This window comes from Schistocerca cancellata, chromosome 4 (genome assembly GCF_023864275.1).
Source record: "Schistocerca cancellata isolate TAMUIC-IGC-003103 chromosome 4, iqSchCanc2.1, whole genome shotgun sequence".
Taxonomy (NCBI): Eukaryota; Metazoa; Arthropoda; class Insecta; order Orthoptera; family Acrididae; genus Schistocerca; species Schistocerca cancellata.
Genome location: NC_064629.1, coordinates 293,355,612 through 293,373,703, shown reverse-complemented (window position 1 = coordinate 293,373,703; position 18,092 = coordinate 293,355,612). Strand labels below are relative to the sequence as shown.

General features: G+C 37.4%; 5 protein-coding genes across 5 annotated transcripts; all 5 read right to left on the bottom strand.

Annotated features, from left to right (window-relative positions):
* Positions 1-795: 795 nt before the first annotated feature.
* Positions 796-1,820, bottom strand: LOC126184137 (LWamide neuropeptides-like). Its single transcript, XM_049926505.1, has 2 exons — positions 1,154-1,820; positions 796-1,112 (listed from the first exon to the last, which is right to left on the bottom strand). The coding sequence occupies exons 1-2, from the start codon at positions 1,818-1,820 to the stop codon at positions 796-798; spliced, it is 984 nt and encodes a 327-aa protein (XP_049782462.1).
* A 1,462-nt stretch (positions 1,821-3,282) lies between these two features.
* On the bottom strand, positions 3,283-3,744 carry LOC126184136 (uncharacterized). The gene has a single exon (XM_049926504.1). It carries the CDS (start codon positions 3,742-3,744, stop codon positions 3,283-3,285), a length of 462 nt encoding a protein of 153 aa, XP_049782461.1.
* A 3,235-nt stretch (positions 3,745-6,979) lies between these two features.
* Positions 6,980-7,546, bottom strand: LOC126184135 (uncharacterized). The gene has a single exon (XM_049926502.1). It carries the CDS (start codon positions 7,544-7,546, stop codon positions 6,980-6,982), a length of 567 nt encoding a protein of 188 aa, XP_049782459.1.
* A 5,348-nt stretch (positions 7,547-12,894) lies between these two features.
* Positions 12,895-13,467, bottom strand: LOC126184134 (LWamide neuropeptides-like). Its single transcript, XM_049926501.1, has one exon. It carries the CDS (start codon positions 13,465-13,467, stop codon positions 12,895-12,897), a length of 573 nt encoding a protein of 190 aa, XP_049782458.1.
* A 3,698-nt stretch (positions 13,468-17,165) lies between these two features.
* Positions 17,166-17,558, bottom strand: LOC126184133 (uncharacterized). The gene has a single exon (XM_049926500.1). The coding sequence runs from the start codon at positions 17,556-17,558 to the stop codon at positions 17,166-17,168; it is 393 nt and encodes a 130-aa protein (XP_049782457.1).
* Between the last annotated feature and the right edge of the window lie 534 nt (positions 17,559-18,092).

Below are 18,092 nucleotides of genomic sequence, written 5' to 3'. Positions count from 1 at the left end.
TGAGTTTTTCCCATATTTGCGTTTTTCCCACATTTGCGTTTTTCCCATATTTGCGTTTGTCCCATATTTACGTTTTTGTCATATTTGCGTTTATGCCATACTTGCGTTTTTGCCATATTTGCGTTTTGCCATATTTGCGATTTTGCCATATTTGCGTTTTTGCCATATTTGCGTTTTTGCCATGTTTGCGTTTTTTCCATGTTGTGGCTTTTCCCGTATTTGGGTTTTTCCCATATTTGCATTTTAACCATATTTGCGTCTTAACCATATTTGCGTTTTGCCTATATTTGCGTTTAGCCGATATTTGCGTTTTGCTCATATTTGCGTTTTTCCCATATTTCCGATTTTCCCATATTTGCGGTTTTCCCATATTTGCGGTTTTGCCATATTTGCAGTTTTCCCATATTTGCGTTTTTCCCATATTTGCGTTCTTCCCATATTTACGTTTTTGTCATATTTTCGTTTATGCCATACTTGCGTTTTTGCCATATTTGCGTTTTTGCCATATTTGCGTTTTGCCATATTTGCGATTTTGCCATATTTGCGATTTTGCCATATTTGCGTTTTTGCCATATTTGCGTTTTTGCCATATTTGCGTTTTGCCATATTTGCGATTTTTCCATATTTGCGATTTTGCCATATTTGCGTTTTTGCCATATTTGCGTTTTTGCCATGTTTGCGTTTTTTCCATATTGTGGCTTTTCCCGTATTTGGGTTTTTCCCATATTTGCATTTTAACCATATTTGCGTCTTAACCATATTTGCGTTTTTCCCATATTTCCGTCTTTCCCATATTTACGTTTTCCCATATTTGCGTTTTTCACAGATTTGCGTTTTTCCCGTAAGTGCGTTTTTCCCGTAATTGTGTTTTTCCCATATTTGCGTTTTTCCCATATTTGCGTTTTTGCCATATTTGCGTTTTTGCCATATTTGCGTTTTTTTCCATTGTTGCGTTTTTTGCCATAGTTGCGATTTTGCCATAGTTGCGTTTTTGCCATATTTGCGATTTTCCCATATTTGTGTTTTTGCCATATTTGCGTTTTTGGCATATTTGCGTTTTTCCCATATTTGCGTTATTCCCACATTTGCATTTTTCCCATATTTGCCCTTTCCTTATATTTGAGTTTTTCTCATATTTGAGTTTTTCCCATACTTGCGTTTTTCCCATTTTTGCGTTTTTCCCATATTTGCGTTTTTGCCATATTTGCGCTTTTGCCATATTTGCGTTTTTGCCATATTTGCGTTTTTGCCATATTTCCGTTTTTGCCATATTTGCGTTTTTGCCATATTTGCGTTTTTGCCATGTTTGCGTTTTTTCCATATTTTGGTTTTTTCCATATTTTGGTTTTTCCCATATTTTGGTTTTTCCCATATTTGCGTTTTAACCATATTTGCGTTTTTCCCATATTTGCGTTTTTCTCATAATTGTTCATATTTGCGTTTTTGCCATATTTGCGTTTTTGCCATATTTTGGTTTTTCCCATTTTTGGGTTTTTCCTAAATTTTTTTTTCGTTTCTCCCATATTTGCATTCTTCCCATATTTGCGTTTTGCCATATTTTCGTTTTTGCCATAGTTGCGTTTTTGCCATGTTTGCGTTTTTTCCATATTTTGGTTTTTTCCATATTTTGGTTTTTCCCATATTTGCTTTTTTCCCATATTTGCGTTTTTCTCATATTTGGCCATATTTGCGTTTTTGCCATATTTGCGTTTTTGCCATATTTTGGTTTTTCCCATATTTGGGTTTTTCCTATATTTGCGTTTTTCCCATATTTGCATTCTTCCCATATTTGCGTTTTGCCATATTTTCGTTTTTGCCATATTTGCGATTTTGCCATATTTGCGTTTTTCCCATATTTGCTTTTTTCCTATATTTGCGTTTTTCCCATATTTGCGTTTTTCCCATATTTGTGTTTCTCATATATTTCGTGAACCTATGACTATACAGACTATGTCCTACCAACCAATTCTTTCCTGTTGTCAAGTTGTGCCAGAGGTTTATCTTCTGCCTCATTTGCGTCTTTCCCTCATTTGCGTCTTTCCCTATTTGCGTCTTTCCCTCATTTGCATCTTTCACTCGTTTACGTCTTTCCCTCGTTTACGTCTTTCCCTCGTTTACGTCTTTCCCTCGTTTACGTCTTTCCCTCGTTTACGTCTTTCGCTCGTTTACGTCATTCCCTCGTTTACGTCTTTCCCTCGTTTACGTCTTTCCCTCGTTTACGTCTTTCCCTCGTTTACGTCTTTCCCTCGTTTACGTCTTTCCCTCGTTTACGTCTTTCCCTAGTTTACGTCTTTCCCTCGTTTACGTCTTTCCCTCGTTTGCGTCTTTCCCTCGTTTACGTCTTTCCCTCATTTGCGATTCTCTAATATTTCGTGAGCCTATTATGCTTCAGATTATCCCATCAACCGATTCATGCCTCTTGCCATGTTGTGCCACAAGTTGATCGTCTCCCAAATTTGCGTTTTCCCAAATTTGCGTTATTCCCATATTTGCGTTTTTCCCATATTTGCATTTTTTCCCATATTTCCGTTTTTCCATATTTGCGTTTTTTCCCAAAGCTGCGTTCTTCCCATATCTGCGTTTTTCCCATATCTGCGTTTCCCCCATATCTGCGTTTCTCCCATATCTGCATTTCTCCCATATCTGCGTTTTTCCGATATCAGCGTTTTTCCCATATGTGCGTTTTCCCATATCTGCGTGTTTCCGATATCTGCGTTTTTTCCATATTTGTGTTTTTGCCATATTTGCGTTTTTGCCATATTTGCGTTTTTGCCATATTTGTGTTTTTGCCATAGTCGTGTTATCGCCATCTTTGCGTTTTTGTCATTTTCGCGTTCTTGCCTTTTTGCGTTCTTGCCTTTTTTACATTCTTGCCTTTTTTGCGTTCTTGCGTATTTTGCGTTCTTGCCTTTTTTGCGTTTTTCCCTTTTTTGCGTTTTTGGCATTTTGCGTTTTTACCATTTTGCGTTTTTGCCTTTTTTGCGTTTTTGCCTTTTTGTGTTTTTGCCTTTTTCGTGTTTTCCATATTTGCGTTTCTGCCATATCTGCGTTTTTGCCATTTTTACGTTTTTGCCACTTTGCGTTTTTGCCATTTTTGCGTTTTTGCATTTTTTGCGTTTTTGCCTTTTTTTGCATTTTTGCCACTTTTGCGTTTTTGCCTTTTTTGCGTTTTTGCCATATTTGCGTTTTTGCCAGATTTGTGATTTTGCCATACTTGCGTTTTTGCCATATTTGTGATTTTGCTATCTTTGCGTTTTTGCCATTTTTGCGTTTTTGCCATTTTTACTTTTTTGCCTTTTTTGCGTTTTTGTCATTTTTGGGTTTTTGTCTTTTTTGCGTTTTTGTCTTTTTTGCATTTTTGTCTTTTTTGCGTTTTTGCCTTTTTGCGTTTTTGCCTTTTTTGCGTTTTTGCCTTTTTTGCGTTTTTGCGTTTTTGCCTTTTTTGGGTTTTTCCTTTTTTTGCGTTTTTGCCTTTTTCGTTTTTTCCATATTTGCGTTTCTGCCGTATTTGCATTCCTGCCGTATTTGCGTTTCTGCCGTATTTGCGTTTGTGCCGTATTTGCGTTTCTGCCGTATTTGCGTTTGTGCCGTATTTGTGTTTGTGCCGTATTTGCGTTTCTGCCGTATTTGCGGTTTTGCCGTATTTGCGTTTTTGCCGTATTTGCGTTGTTGACATATTTGCGTTTCTGCCGTATTTGCGTTTCTGCCGTATTTGCGTTTCTGCCGTATTTGTGTTTTTGTCATATTTGCGTTTCTCATATATTTCGTGAACTTTTGACTATTTAGACTGTCCTACCAACCGATTCTTTCCTCTTGTCAAGTTGTACCACAAGTTTATCTCCTCCCATATTTGCAATTTTCCCATATGTGCGTTTTTCCCATATCTGTGTCTTTCCCATATCTGCGTCTTTCCCACATATGCGTATTTCGCATATCTGCGTTTTTCCCATGTCTGCGTTTTCCCACATCTGCGATTTTCCCATATTTGCGTTTTTCCCATATTTGCGTTTTTCCCATACTTGCGTTTATCCCATATTTGCGTTTATCCCATTTTTGCGTTTATCCCATATTTGCGTTTATCCCATACTTGCGTTTTTCCCATACTTGCGATTTTCCCATACTTGCGTTTTTCCCATAATTGCGTTTTTCCCATAATTGCGTTTTTCCCATACTTGCGTTTTTCCCATACTTGCGTTTTTCCCATACTTGCGTTTTTCCCATACTTGCGTTTTTGCCATATTTGCGTTTATCCCATATTTGCGTTTATCCCATATTTGAGTTTATCCCATATTTGTGTTTATCCCATATTAGCGTTTATCCCACATTTGCGTTTATCCCATATTTGCGTTTATCTCATATTTGTGTTTATCCCATGTTTGCGTTTATCCCATGTTTGTGTTTATCCCATATTTGCGTTTATCACATATTTGCGTTTATTCCATATTTGCGTTTATCCCATTTTTGCGTTTATCCCATATTTGCGTTTATCCCATATTTGCGTTTATCCCATATTTGCGATTTTGCCATATTTGAGTTTTTGCCATATTTGCGTTTTTGCCATATTTGCGTTTTTGCCATATTTGCGTTTTTGCCATATTTGCTTTTGTGCCATGTTTGATTTTGTGCCATACTTGGATTTTTGCCATAGTTGGGTTTTTGCCATACTTATGTATTTGCCTTACTAGGGTTTTTGCCATACTTGGATTTTTGTCATACTTGGGTTTTTGCCATACTTGGGTTTCTGCCAAACTTGGGTTTTTGCCATACTTGCGTTTTTGCCACACTTGGGTTTTTGCCATACTTGGGTTTTTACCATACTTTTGTTTTTGCCATACTTGGGTTTTTGCCATACTTGGGTTTTTGCCATCCTTGGGTTTTTGCCATACTTAGGTTTTTGCCATACTTGGGTTTTTGCCATACTTACCTTTCTCATTTAATTCGTGAACGTTTAACGATATTTCCCATATCTGTGTCTTCCCATATTTGCGTTTATCCCATACTTGCGTTTTTCCCATACTTGCGATTTTCCCATACTTGCGTTTTTCCCATAATTGCGTTTTTCCCATATCTGCGATTTTCCCATATTTGCATTTTTCCTAAATTTGCGATTTTCCCATATTTGCGTTTTTCCCATATTTGCGTTTTTCCCATATTTGCGTTTTTCCTATATTTGCGATTTTCCCATATTAGCGTTTATCCCATATTTGCGTTTATCCCATATTTGCGTTTATCCCATATTTGCATTTATCCCATATTTGTGTTCATCCCATATTTGCGATTTTGCCATATCTGCGTTTTTGCCATAACTGCGTTTTTGCCATATTTGCGTTTTTGCCATATTTGCGTTTTTGCCATATTTGCGACATTGCCATATTTGCGTTTTTGCGAAATTTGCATTTTTGCCAAATTTGCGTTTTTGCCGTATTTGCGTATTGTCATATTTCCGTTTTTGCCATATTTACGTTTTTGCCATATTTGCGTTGTTGCTGTACTTGCGTTTTTGCCATATTTGCATTTGTGCCATATTTGCATTTTTGCCATATTTGCGTTTTTGCCATATTTGCGTTTTTGCCATTTTTCCGTTTTTGCCTTATTTGCGTTTTTCCCATATTTGCGTTTTTCCCATATTTGCGTCTTTCCCCATATTTGCGTCTTTCCCCATATTTGCGTCTTTCCCCATAATTGCATCTTTCCCAATAATTGCGTCTTTCCCAATAATTGCATCTTTCCCATATTTGCGTTTCTCTAATATTACGTGAACCTTCAATGCTTCTGATTATGTCCTACCAACCTATTTTTGCCTCTTGGCAAGTTGTGATGCAAATTGATCTTCTCCCAAATTTTCGTTTTTCCTTTTTGCGATTTTCTCAGATTTACGTTTTTCCCATATTGGCGTTTTTCAAATATTTGCGTTTTTCCCATATTTGCGTTTTTCAAATATTTGCGTTTTTCCCATATTTGCGTTTTTCCCCTACCTGCGTTTTTCCCATATTTGCGTTTTTCCCCTACCTGCGTTTTTCCCATATTAGCGTTTTTCCCATATTTGCGATTACCCCATATGTGCGTTTATCCCATATTTGAATTTATTCCATATTTGCGTTTTTCCCATATTTGCGTTTTTCCCATATCAGCGTTTTCCCCGTATGTGCGTTTTCCCCGTATGTGCGTTTTTACCGCATGTGCGTTTTTTCCGCATGTGCGTTTTTCCCACATGTGCGTTTTCCAAAAACGGTTCAAACGGCTCTGAGCACTATGTGACTTAACTTTTGAGGTCATCAGTCGCTTAGAACTTAGAACTAATTAAACCTAACTAACCTAATGACATCACACACATCCATGCTCCAGGCAGGATTCGAACCTGTGACCGTAGCGGCATGCGTATTTCCCACATATGCGTTTTTTGCCGAATGTGCGTTTTTCCCATATGTGAGTTTTTCCCCTGTTTGCGTTTTTCCCGTATATGCGTTTTTCCCCTGTTTGCGTTTTTCCCAGGTTTGCGTTTTTCCCATGTTTGCGTTTTTCCTATGTTTGCGTTTTTCCCATGTTTGCGTTTTTCCCATGTTTGCGTTTTTCCCATGTTTGCGTTTTTCCCATGTTTGCGTTTTTCCCATGTTTGCGTTTTCCCCATGTTTGCGTTTTTCCCATGTTTGCGTTTTTCCAATATTTGCGTTTTTCCCATATTTGCGTTTTTCCCATGCTTGCGTTTTTCCCATGTTTGCGTCTTTCCCATGTTTGCGTCTTTCCCATGTTTGCGTCTTTCCCATGTTTGCGTCTTTCCCATGTTTGCGTCTTTCTCACATTTGCGATTGTCTAATATTTCGTGAACGTATGATGCTTCGGATTATGTCCTACCAAACGATTCTTGCCTCTTGCCAAGTTGTGCCACAAGTTGATCTTCTCCCATATTTGCAATTTTCCCATATTTGCGTTTTTCCCATATTTGCAATTTTCCCATATTTGCAATGTTCCCATGTGTGCGTTATTCCAATTTATGTGTCTTAACCATATCTGAGTCTTTCCCATATCTGCGTTTTCCCATATCTGCGTTTTTCCCATATTTGCGTTCTTCCCATATTTGCGTTTTTCCCATATTTGGATTTTTCCCATATTTGCGCTCTTCCTTTATTTGCGTTTTTCCCATATTTGCATTTTTCCCATATTTGCGTTTTTCCCATATTTGCGTTTTTTCCATATTTGCGTTTTTCCCATATCTGCGTTTTTCCCATATCTGCGTTTTTCCCATGTTATGTTTTTCCCATATTTGCGTTTTTTCCATATCTGCGTTTCTCCCATATTTGCGTTTTTCCCATATTTGCGTTTTTCCCATATTTGGGTCTTTCCCATATTTGCGTTTTTCCCATATTTGGTTTTTCCCACATTTGTGTTTTTCCCTTATTTGAGTTTTCCCATATTTGCGTTTTTCCCGTATTTGCGTTTTTCCCATATTTGCGTTTTTCCCATATTTGCGTTTATCCCATATTTGTGTCTTTCCCATATTTGCATTTTTGCCATATTTATGTCTTTGCCATATTTGTGTCTTTTCCATATTTGTGCCTTTGCCATAATTGCATTTTTGCTATATTTTCGTTTTTGTCATATTTGCATTTTTGCCATAATTGCGTTTTTCCAAATATTGCGGTTTTGCCATCTTTTTTTCCCATATTTGCGGTTTTCCCATATTTGCGATTTGTCATATTTGCGATTTGCCATATTTGCGTTTTTGCCATATTTGCATTATTGCCATATTTGCGTTTTCGCCATATTTGCATTTCTGCCATATTTGCGTTTCTGCCATATTTGCGTCTTTGCCATATTTCCGTTTTTGCCATATTTCCGTTTTTGCCATTTTTTCGTTTTTGCCATATTTTCGATTTTGCCATATTTCCGTTTTTGCCATATTTCCGTTTTTTTCATATTTCCGTTTTTGCCATATTTGCGTTTTTGCCATATTTGCGTCTTTGACATAATTGCGTTTTTGCCCTATTTGCGTTTTTCCCATATTTGGGTTTTTCCCATATTTGCGTTTTTCCCATATTTGCGTTTTTCCCATATTTGCGTTTTTCCTATATTTGCGTCTTTCCCATTTTTGAGTTTTCCCATCTTTGCGTTTCTCATATATTTCGTGAGCCATTGACTATTCAGACTATGTCCTACCAACTGATCCATTCCTCTTGTCAAGTTGTACCACAAGTTTATCTTCTCCCATATTTGCATTTTTCCCATATTTGCGTTTTTCCCATATTTGCGTTTTTCCCATATTTGCGTTTATCCCATTTTTGCGTTTTCCGACATTTGCGTCTTTGCCACATTTGCGTTTTTCCCATATTTGCGTTTATCCCATTTTAGCGTTTTCCGATATTTGCGTATTTCCGATATTTGCGTTTTTCCCATATTTGCGTTTTTCCCCATATTTGGTTTTTCCCATATTTGCGTTTTTCGCATGTTTGCGTTTTTCCCATGTTTGCGTTTTTCCCATGTTTGCGTTTCCCCATGTTTGCATTTTCCCCATGTTTGCGTTTTTCCCATATTTGCGTTTTTCCCATATTTGCGTTTTTCCCATATTTGCAATTTTCCCATATTTGCAATTTTCCCATGTGTGCGTTTTTCCAATATATGTGTCTTTCCCATATCTGAGTCTTTCCCATATCTGCATTTTCCCATATCTGCATTTTTCCCATATTTGCGTTCTTCCCATATTTGCGTTTTTCCCATATTTGCATTTTACCCATATTTGCGCTTATCCCTTATTTGCGTTTTTCCCATATTTGCAATTTTCCCATATTTGCGTTTTTCCCATATTTGCGTTTTTTTCATATTTGCGTTTTTCCCATATCTGCGTTTTTCCCATATCTGCGATTTTCCGATATCTGCGTTTTTCCCATATTATGTTTTTCCCATATTTGCGTTTTTCCCATATCTGCGTTTTTCCCATATTTGCGTTTTTCCAATATTTCCGGTTTTGCCATACTTTTTCGCATGGTTGCGTTTTTCCCATATTTGCGTTTCTGTCATATTTGGGTTTTTGCCATATTTGCGTTTCTGCCATATTTGTGTTTCTGCCATATTTGCGTCTTTGCCATATTTCCGTTTTTGCCATTTTCCGTTTTTGCCTTATTTCCGTGTTTGCCATATTTTCGTTTTTGACATATTTTCGTTTTTGCCATATTTTCGTTTTTGCCATATTTCCGTTTTTGCCATATTTCCGTTTTTTTCATATTTCCGTTTTTGCCATATTTGTGTTTTTGCCATATTTGCGTTTTTGCCATATTTGCATTTTTACCATTCTTGGGTTTTTGCCATACTTTGGTTTTTGCCATACTTGGGTTTTTGCCATACTTGGGTTTTTGCCAGACTTGGGTTTTTGCCATACTTGGGTTTTTGCCATACTTGGGTTTTTGCCTTATTTACCTTTCGCATATAATTCGTGAACCTTTAACGTTTCAGACTATGTTCTACCAACCAATTCTTTCCTGTTGTCATGTTGTGCCAAAGGTTTATCTTCTCCCACATTTGTGTCTTTCCCAACATTAGCGTCTTTCCCAACACTTGTGTCTTTCCCAACATTTACGTCTTTCCCAACATTTGCGTCTTTCCCAACATATGCGTCTTTCCCAACATTTGCGTCTTTCCCAACATTTGCGTCCTTCCCACATTTGCGTCCTTCCCAAATTTGCGTCTTTCCCTCTTTTGCGTCTTTCCCTCATTTGCGTCTTTCACTCATTTGCGTCTTTCCCTCATTCGCTTCTTTCCCTCATTTGCGTCTTTCCCTCATTTGCGTCTTTCCCACATTTGCGTCTTTCCCTCATTTGCGTCTTTCCCTCATTTGCGTGTTTCACTCGTTTACGTCTTTCCCTCGTTTACGTCTTTCCCTCGTTTACGTCTTTCCCTCGTTTACCTCTTTCCCTCGTTTACGTCTTTCCGTCGTTTACGACTTTCCCTCGTTTACGTCTTTCCCTCGTTTACGACTTTCCCTCGTTTACGTCTTTCCCCCGTTTACGTCTTTCCCTCGTTTACGTCTTTGCATCGTTTACGTCTTTCCATCGTTTACCTCTTTCCATCGTTTACGCCTTTACCTCGTTTACTCTTTCCCTCGTTTGCGATTCTCTAATATTTCGTGAACCTATGATGCTTCAGATTATGTCCCACCAACAGATTCATGCCTCTTGCCATGTTGTGCCACAAGTTGATCTTCTCCCATACTTGCGTATTTCCCATATCTGCGTTTTTCCCATATCTGCGTTTTTCCCATATCTGCGTTTTTCCCATATCCGCGTTTTTCCCATATTTGCGTTTTTCCCATATCTTCGTTTTTCCCATATGTTTCGTTTTTCCCATATCTGCGTTTTTCCCACATTCGCGTTTTTCCGATATCTTAGTTTTTGCCATTTTTGTGTTTGTGCCATACTGCGTTTTTGCAATATTGCGTTTTTGCCATATTGCATTTGTGGCATATTGCGTTTTTGCCATATTTTGTTTTGCCATATGTTCGATTATGCCATATTTTCGATATTGCCATGTTTTCTTTTTTGCAATGTTTTTGTTCTTGCCATGTTTTCGTTTTTGCCATATTTTTGTTTTTGCCATATTTTCGTTTTTGTAATATTTTCTTTTTTTCCATATTTTCGTTTTTGCCATGTTTTCGTTTATTCAATATTTTCGTTTTTGCCATAATTTCGTTTTTGCCATAATTTCGTTTTCGCCATAATTTCGTTCTTGCCATAATTTCGTTTTTCCCATAATTTCGTTTTTGCGATATTTTCGTTTTTGCCATGTTTGCGTTTTCGCCATGTTTGCGTTTTTGCCATGTTAGCGATTTTGCCATGTTTGCGTTTTTCAAACATTTGCGTTTCACACATTTGCGTCTTTCCCACATTTGCATTTCTCTAATATTTCGTGAACCTTTGATGCTTCAGATTATGTCCTACCAACCGATTTTTGCCTCTTGCCAAGTTGTGATACAAGTTGATCCTCTCCCATATTTGCGTTTTCCCATATTTGCGTTTTTCCCATATTTGCATTTTTCCCATGTTTGCGTTTTTCCCATATTTTGGTTTTTCCCATATTTGCGTCTTTCCCATATTTGAGTTTTCCCATATTTGCGTTTCTCATATATTTCGTGAACCTTTGACTATTCAGACTATGTCCTACCAACTGATCCATTCCTCTTGTCAAGTTGTACCACAAGTTTATCTTCTCCCATATTTGCATTTTTCCCATATTTGCGTTTTTCCCATATTTGCGTTTTTCCCGTATTTGCGTTTATCCCATTTTTGCGTTTGCCGATATTTGCGTCTTTGCCATATTTGCGTTTTTCCCATATTTGCGTTTATCCCATTTTTGCGTTTTCCGATATTTGCGTGTTTCCGATATTTGCGTTTTTCCCATACTTGCGTTTTTCCCATGTTTGCGTTTTCCCATGTTTGCGTCTTTCCCATGTTTGCGTCTTTCCCATGTTTGCGTCTTTCCCATGTTTGCGTCTTTCTCACATTTGCGATTGTCTAATATTTCGTGAACCTATGATGCTTCGGATTATGTCCTACCAAACGATTCTTGCCTCTTGCCAAGTTGTGCCACAAGTTGATCCTCTCCCATATTTGCGTTTTCCCATATTTGCGTTTTTCCCATATTTGCGTTTTTTCCACATTTGCGTTTTTCCCATATCTGCGTTTTTCCCATATCTGCGTTTTTCCCATATCTGCGCTTTTCCCATATCTGCGTTTTTCCCATATTATGTTTATCCCATATTTGCGTTTTTCCCATATCTGCGTGTTTCCCATATTTGCGTTTTTCCCATATCTGCGTTCCGCCCATATTTGCGTTTTTCCCATATTTGCGTTTTCCCCATATTTGCGTTTTTCCCATATTTGTGTTTATCCCATATTTGCGTCTTTCCCATATTTGCATCTTTGCCATATTTATGTCTTTGCCATATTTGTGTCTTTGCCATATTTGTGTCTTTCCCATATTTGCGTTTTTGCTATATTTGCGTTTTTGTCATATTTGCATTTTTTCCATATTTGCGTTTTTCCAAACATTGCGGTTTTGCCATATTTTTTTCCCATTTTTGCGGTTTTCCCATATTTGCGATTTGTCATATTTGCGATTTGCCATATTTGGGTTTTTGCCATATTTTCATTACTGCCATATTTGCGTTTTCGCCATATTTGCAATTCTGCCATATTCGTGTATCTGCCATATTTGCGTCTTTGCCATATTTCCGTTTTTGCCATATTTCCGATTTTGCCTTATTTCCGTTTTTGCCATATTTCCGTTTTTGCCATTTTTTCGTTTTTGCCATATTTCTATTTTTGCCATATTTCCGTTTTTTTCATATTTCCGTTTTTGCCATATTTGCGTATTCCGATATTTGCATATTTCCGATATTTGCGTTTTTCCATATCTGCGTTTTTCCCCATATTTGGTTTTTCCCATATTTGCGTTTTTCCCATATTTGCGTTTATCCCATTTTTGCATTTTCCGATATTTGCGTATTTCCGATATTTGCGTTTTTCCCATATTTGCGTTTTTCCCCATATTTGGTTTTTCCCATATTTGCGTTTTTCCCATGTTTGCGTTTTTCCCATATTTGCGTTTTTCCCATGTTTGCGTTTTCCCATGTTTGCGTCTTTCCCATGTTTGCGTCTTTCCCATGTTTGCGTCTTTCTCACATTTGCGATTGTCTAATATTTCGTGAACCTATGACGCTTCGGATTATGTCCTACCAAACGATTCTTGCCTCTTGCCAAGTTGTGCCACAAGTTGATCGTCTCCCATAATTGCGTTTTTCCCATATTTGCAATTTTCCAATATTTGCAATTTTCCCATGTGTGCGTTTTTCCAATATATGTGTCTTTCCCATATCTGAGTCTTTCCCATATCTGCATTTTCCCATATCTACGTTTTTCCCATATTTGCGTTCTCCCATATTTGCGTTTTTCCCATATTTGCATTTTTCCCATATTTGCGCTCTTCCCTTATTTGTGTTTTTCCCATATTTGCATTTTTCCCATATTTGCGTTTTTCCCATATTTGCGTTTTTTCCACATTTGCGTTTTTCCCATATCTGCGTTTTTCCCATATCTGCGTTTTTCCCATATCTGCGTTTTTCCCATATCTGCGTTTTTCCCATATTATGTTTATCCCATATTTGCGTTTTTCCCATATCTGCGTGTTTCCCATATTTGCGTTTTTCCCATATCTGCGTTTCTCCCCTATTTGCGTTTTTCCCATATTTGCGTTTTCCCCATATTTGCGTTTTTCCCATATTTGCGTCTTTCCCCTATTTGCGTTTTTCCCATATTTGGTTTTTCCCATTTTTGTGTTTTTCCCATATTTGCGTTTTCCCCATATTTGCGTTTTTCCCATATTTGTGTTTATCCCATATTTGCGTCTTTCCCATATTTGCATCTTTGCCATATTTATGTCTTTGCCATATTTGTGTCTTTGCCATATTTGTGTCTTTGCCATATTTGCGTTATTGCTATATTTGCGTTTTTGTCATATTTGCATTTTTGCCATATTTGCGTTTTTCCAAATATTGCGGTTTTGCCATATTTTTTTCCCATATTTGCGATTTGTCATATTTGCGATTTGCCATATTTGGGTTTTTGCCATATTTTCGTTACTGCCATATTTGCGTTTTCGCCATATTTGCATTTCTGCCATATTCGCGTATCTGCCATATTTGCGTCTTTACCATATTTCCGTTTTTGCCATATTTCCGATTTTGCCTTATTTCCGTATTTGCCATATTTCCGTTTTTGCCATTTTTTAGTTTTTGCCATATTTCTATTTTTGCCATATTTCCATTTCTTTCATATTTCCGTTTTTGCCATATTTGCGTTTTTCCATATTTGCGTTTTCCGATATTTGCATATTTCCGATATTTGCGTTTTTCCCATATTTGCGTTTTTCCCCATATTTGGTTTTTCCCATATTTGCGTTTTTCCCATATTTGCGTTTTTCCCATATTTGCGTTTTTCCCATATTTGCGTTTTTCCCATATTTGCGTCTTTCCCATATTTGCCTCTTTGCCATATTTGTGACTTTGCCATATTTCTGTCTTTATCATATTTGTGTCTCTGCCATATTTGCGGGTTTGCCATATTTGCGTTTTTCCCATATTTGCGTTTTTCCCAAATTTGCGTTTCTCATATATTTCGTGAACCTTTGACTATTCAGACAATGTCCTACCAACCGATTCTTTCCTCTTGTCAAGTTGTACCACAAGTTTATCTTCTCCCATATTTGCATTTTTCCCAAATTGGCGTTTTCCCATATTTGCGTTTTTCCAATATTTCCGGTTTTGCCATATTTTTTCGCATATTTGCGTTTTTCCCATATTTGCGATTTGTCATATTTGCGATTTGCCATATTTGTGTTTTTGCCGTATTTGCGTTTTTGCCATATTTGCGTTTCTGTCATATTTGCGTCTTTGCCATATTTGCATTTCTGCCATAATTGTGTTTCTGCCATATTTGCGTCTTTGCCATATTTCCGTTTTTGCCATTTTCCGTTTTTGCCTTATTTCCGTTTTTGCCATATTTTCGTTTTTGCCATATTTTCGTTTTTGCCATATTTTCGTTTTTGCCATATTTTCGTTTTTGCCATATTTGCATTTTTGCCATTCTTGGGTTTTTGCCATTCTTGGGTTTTTGCCATACTTGGGTATTTGCCATACTTGGGTTTTTGCCATACTTGTGTTTTTGCCATACTTGGGTTTTTGCCATGCTTGGGTTTTTGCCATACTTGGGTTTTTGCCATATTTACCTTTCTCATATAATTCGTGAACCTTTAACGTTTCAGACTATGTCCTACCAACCAATTCTTTCCTGTTGTCAAGTTGTGCCAAAGGTTTACCTTCTCCCACATTTGTGTCTTTCCCAACATTAGCGTCTTTCCCAACACTTGTGTCTTTCCCAACATTTACGTCTTTCCCAACATTTGCGTCTTTCCCAACATATGCGTCTTTCCCAACATTTGCGTCTTTCCCAACATTTGCGTCCTCCCCACATTTGCGTCCTTCCCACATTTGCGTCCTTCCCAAATTTGCGTCTTTCCCTCATATGCGTCTTTCCCTCATTTGCGTCTTTCACTCATTTGCGTCTTTCCCTCATTCGCTTCTTTTCCTCATTTGCGTCTTTCCCTCATTTGCGTCTTTCCCACATTTGCGTCTTTCCCTCATTTGCGTCTTTCCCTCATTTGCGTCTTTCACTCGTTTACGTCTTTCCCTCGTTTACGTCTTCCCCTGGTTTACGTCTTTCCCTCGTTTACCTCTTTCCCTCGTTTACGTCTTTCCGTCGTTTACGACTTTCCCTCGTTTACGTCTTTCCCTCGTTTACGTCTGTCCCTCGTTTACGACTTTCCCTCGTTTACGTCTTTCCCTCGTTTACGTCTTTCCATCGTTTACGTCTTTCCATCGTTTTCGTCTTTCCTTCGTTTACGTCTTTCCCTCGTTTACATCTTTCCTCGTTTACGTCTTTCCCTCATTTGCGATTCTCTAATATTTCGTGAACCTATGATGCTTCAGATTATGTCCCACCATCAGATTCATGCCTCTTGCCATGTTGTGCCACAAGTTGATCTTCTCTAATACTTGCGTATTTCCCATATCTGCGTTTTTCCATATCTGCGTTTTTCCCATATCTGCGTTTTTCCCATATCTGCGTTTCCCATATCTGCGTTTTTCCCATATTTGCGTTTTTCCCATATCTTCGTTTTTCCCATATTTGCGTTTTTCCCATATCTGCGTTTTTCCCACATTCGCGTTTTTCCGATATCTTAGTTTTTGCCATTTTTGTGTTTTTGCCATACTGCGTTTTTGCCATATTGCGTTTTTGCCATATTGCATTTGTGGCATATTGCGTTTTTGCCATATTTTGTTTTGCCATATGTTCGATTATGCCATATTTTCGATATTGCCATGTTTTCGTTTTTGCAATGTTTTTGTTCTTGCCATGTTTTCGTTTTTGCCATATTTTTTTTTGCCATATTTCCGTTTTTGTAATATTTTCGTTTTTTCCATATTATCGTTTTTGCCATATTTTCGTTTATGCAATATTTTCGTTTTTGCCATAATTTCGTTTTTGCCATAATTTCGTTTTTGCCATAATTTCGTTCTTGCCATAATTTCGTTTTTGCCATAATTTCGTTTTTGCCATATTTTCGTTTTTGCCATGTTTGCGTTTTTGCCATGTTTGCGTTTTTGCCATGTTAGCTTTTTTGCCATGTTTGCGTTTTTCAATCATTTGCGTTTCCCACATTTGCGTTTTTCCCACATTTGCATTTCTCTAATATTTCGTGAACCTTTGATGCTTCAGATTATGTCCTACCAACCGATTTTTGCCTCTTGCCAAGTTGTGATACAAGTTGATCCTCTCCCAAATTTGCGTTTTTCCCATATTTGCGTTAATCCCATACTTGCGTTTTTCCCATATTTGCATTTTTCCCATATTTGCGTTTTTCCATATTTCGGTTTTCCCAAAGCTGCGTTCTTGCCATATCTGCGTTTCTCCCATATCTGCATTTCTCCCATATCTGCGTTTTTCCCATATCTGCGTTTTTCCCATATCTGCGTTTTTCCCATATGTGCATTTTCCCATATCTGCGTGTTTCCGATATCTGCGTTTTTTTCCATATTTTTGTTTTTGCCATATTTGCGTTTTTCCCATATTTGTGACTTGCCATATTTTTGTTTTTGCCATATTTGCGTTTTTTCCATATTTGCGTTTTTGCCAAATTTGTGTTTTTGCCCTATTTGTGTTTTTGCCATATTTGTGTTTTCGCCATCTTTGCGTTTTTGTCATTTTTGCGTTCTTGCCTTTTTTGCATTCTTGCCTTTTTTGCGTTCTTGCCATTTTGCGTTCTTTCCTTTTTTGCGTTTTTGCCTTCATTGCGTTTTTGCAATTTTTTCGTTTTTGCCATTTTTGCGTTTTTGCTATTATTGCGTTTTTACCACTTTTGCGTTTTTGCCTTTTTTGTGTTTTTGCCTTTTTTGCGTTTTTGCCACTTTTGCGTTTTTGCGATTTTGCCTTTTTTGCTTTTTTTCCATATTTGTGTTTTTGCCATATTTACGTTTTTGCGAGATTTGTGACTTTGCCATATTTGCGTTTTTGCCTTATTTGCGTTTTTGCCATCTTTGCGTTTTTGCCATTTTTGCGTTTCTGTCATTTTTGCGTTTTTGTCATTTTTGCGTTTTTATCTTTTTTGTGTTTTTGCCTTTTTTGCGTTTTTGCCTTTATTGCGGTTTTGCCTTTATTGCGTTTTTGCTTTTTTTGGTTTTTTGCCTTTTTTTCGTTTTTGCCTTTTTTGCGTCTTTGCCTTTTTTGCGTTTTCGCTTTTTTGCGTTTTTGCCTTTTTCGTTTTTTTCCATATTTGCGTTTCTGCCGTATTTGCGTTTCTGCCGTATTTGCGTTTCTGCCGTATATGCGTTTCTGCCGTATTTGCATTTTTGTCGTATTTGCGTTTTTGCCGTATTTGCGTTTTTGCCGTATTTGCGTTTTTGCCGTATTTGCGTTTCTGCCGTATTTGTGTTTCTGCCGTATTTGCGTTTTTGCCATATTTGCGTTTCTCATATATTTCGTGAACTTTTGTCTATTCAGACTGTCCTACCAACCGATTCTTTCCTCTTGTCAAGTTGTGCCATAAGTTTATCTTCTCCCATATTTACGTTTTTCCCATTTTTGCGTTTTCCCAATATTTCCGTTTTTCCAACATTTGCGTTTTTCCAACATTTGCGGTTTTTCTAATTTTTCCGTTTTTACCATATTTGCGTTTTTCCCATATTTGTGTTTTTGCCATATTTGCGTTTTTGCCATATTTGTGTTTTTCCCATATTTTGAGTTTTTCCCATATTTGCGTTTTTCCCATATTTGCGATTTTCCCATATTTGCAATTTTCCCATAATTGCAATTTTCCCATATTTGCAATTTTCCCATATTTGCGTTTTCCCATATTTGCGTTTTTCCCATATCTGCGTTTTTCCAATATCTGCGTCTTTCCCATAACTGCGTCTTTCCCATATATGCGTTTTTCCCATATCTGCGTTTTTCCCATATCTGCGTTTTTCCCATATGTGCGTTTTTCCCATATGT

Bases quoted from the DNA above. Each gene is read 5' to 3' on its own strand.
- LOC126184137 (XM_049926505.1), bottom strand. From the start codon at position 1,820: ATGGCAAAAACGAAAATATGGCAAAACGCAAATATGGGAAGAATGCAA. The intron at 1,113-1,153 runs GTATGGGAAAAA...CTCAAATATAAG, and splicing joins CAAAAATGGGAAAAACGCAA to GAAAGGGCAAATATGGGAAA.
- LOC126184136 (XM_049926504.1), bottom strand. From the start codon at position 3,744: ATGACAAAAACACAAATACGGCAGAAACGCAAATACGGCAGAAACGCA.
- LOC126184135 (XM_049926502.1), bottom strand. From the start codon at position 7,546: ATGGAAAAGACACAAATATGGCAAAGACATAAATATGGCAAAAATGCA.
- LOC126184134 (XM_049926501.1), bottom strand. From the start codon at position 13,467: ATGGCAAAGACACAAATATGGCAAAGACACAAATATGGCAAAGACATA.
- LOC126184133 (XM_049926500.1), bottom strand. From the start codon at position 17,558: ATGGCAAAAACGCAAATACGGCAGAAACACAAATACGGCAGAAACGCA.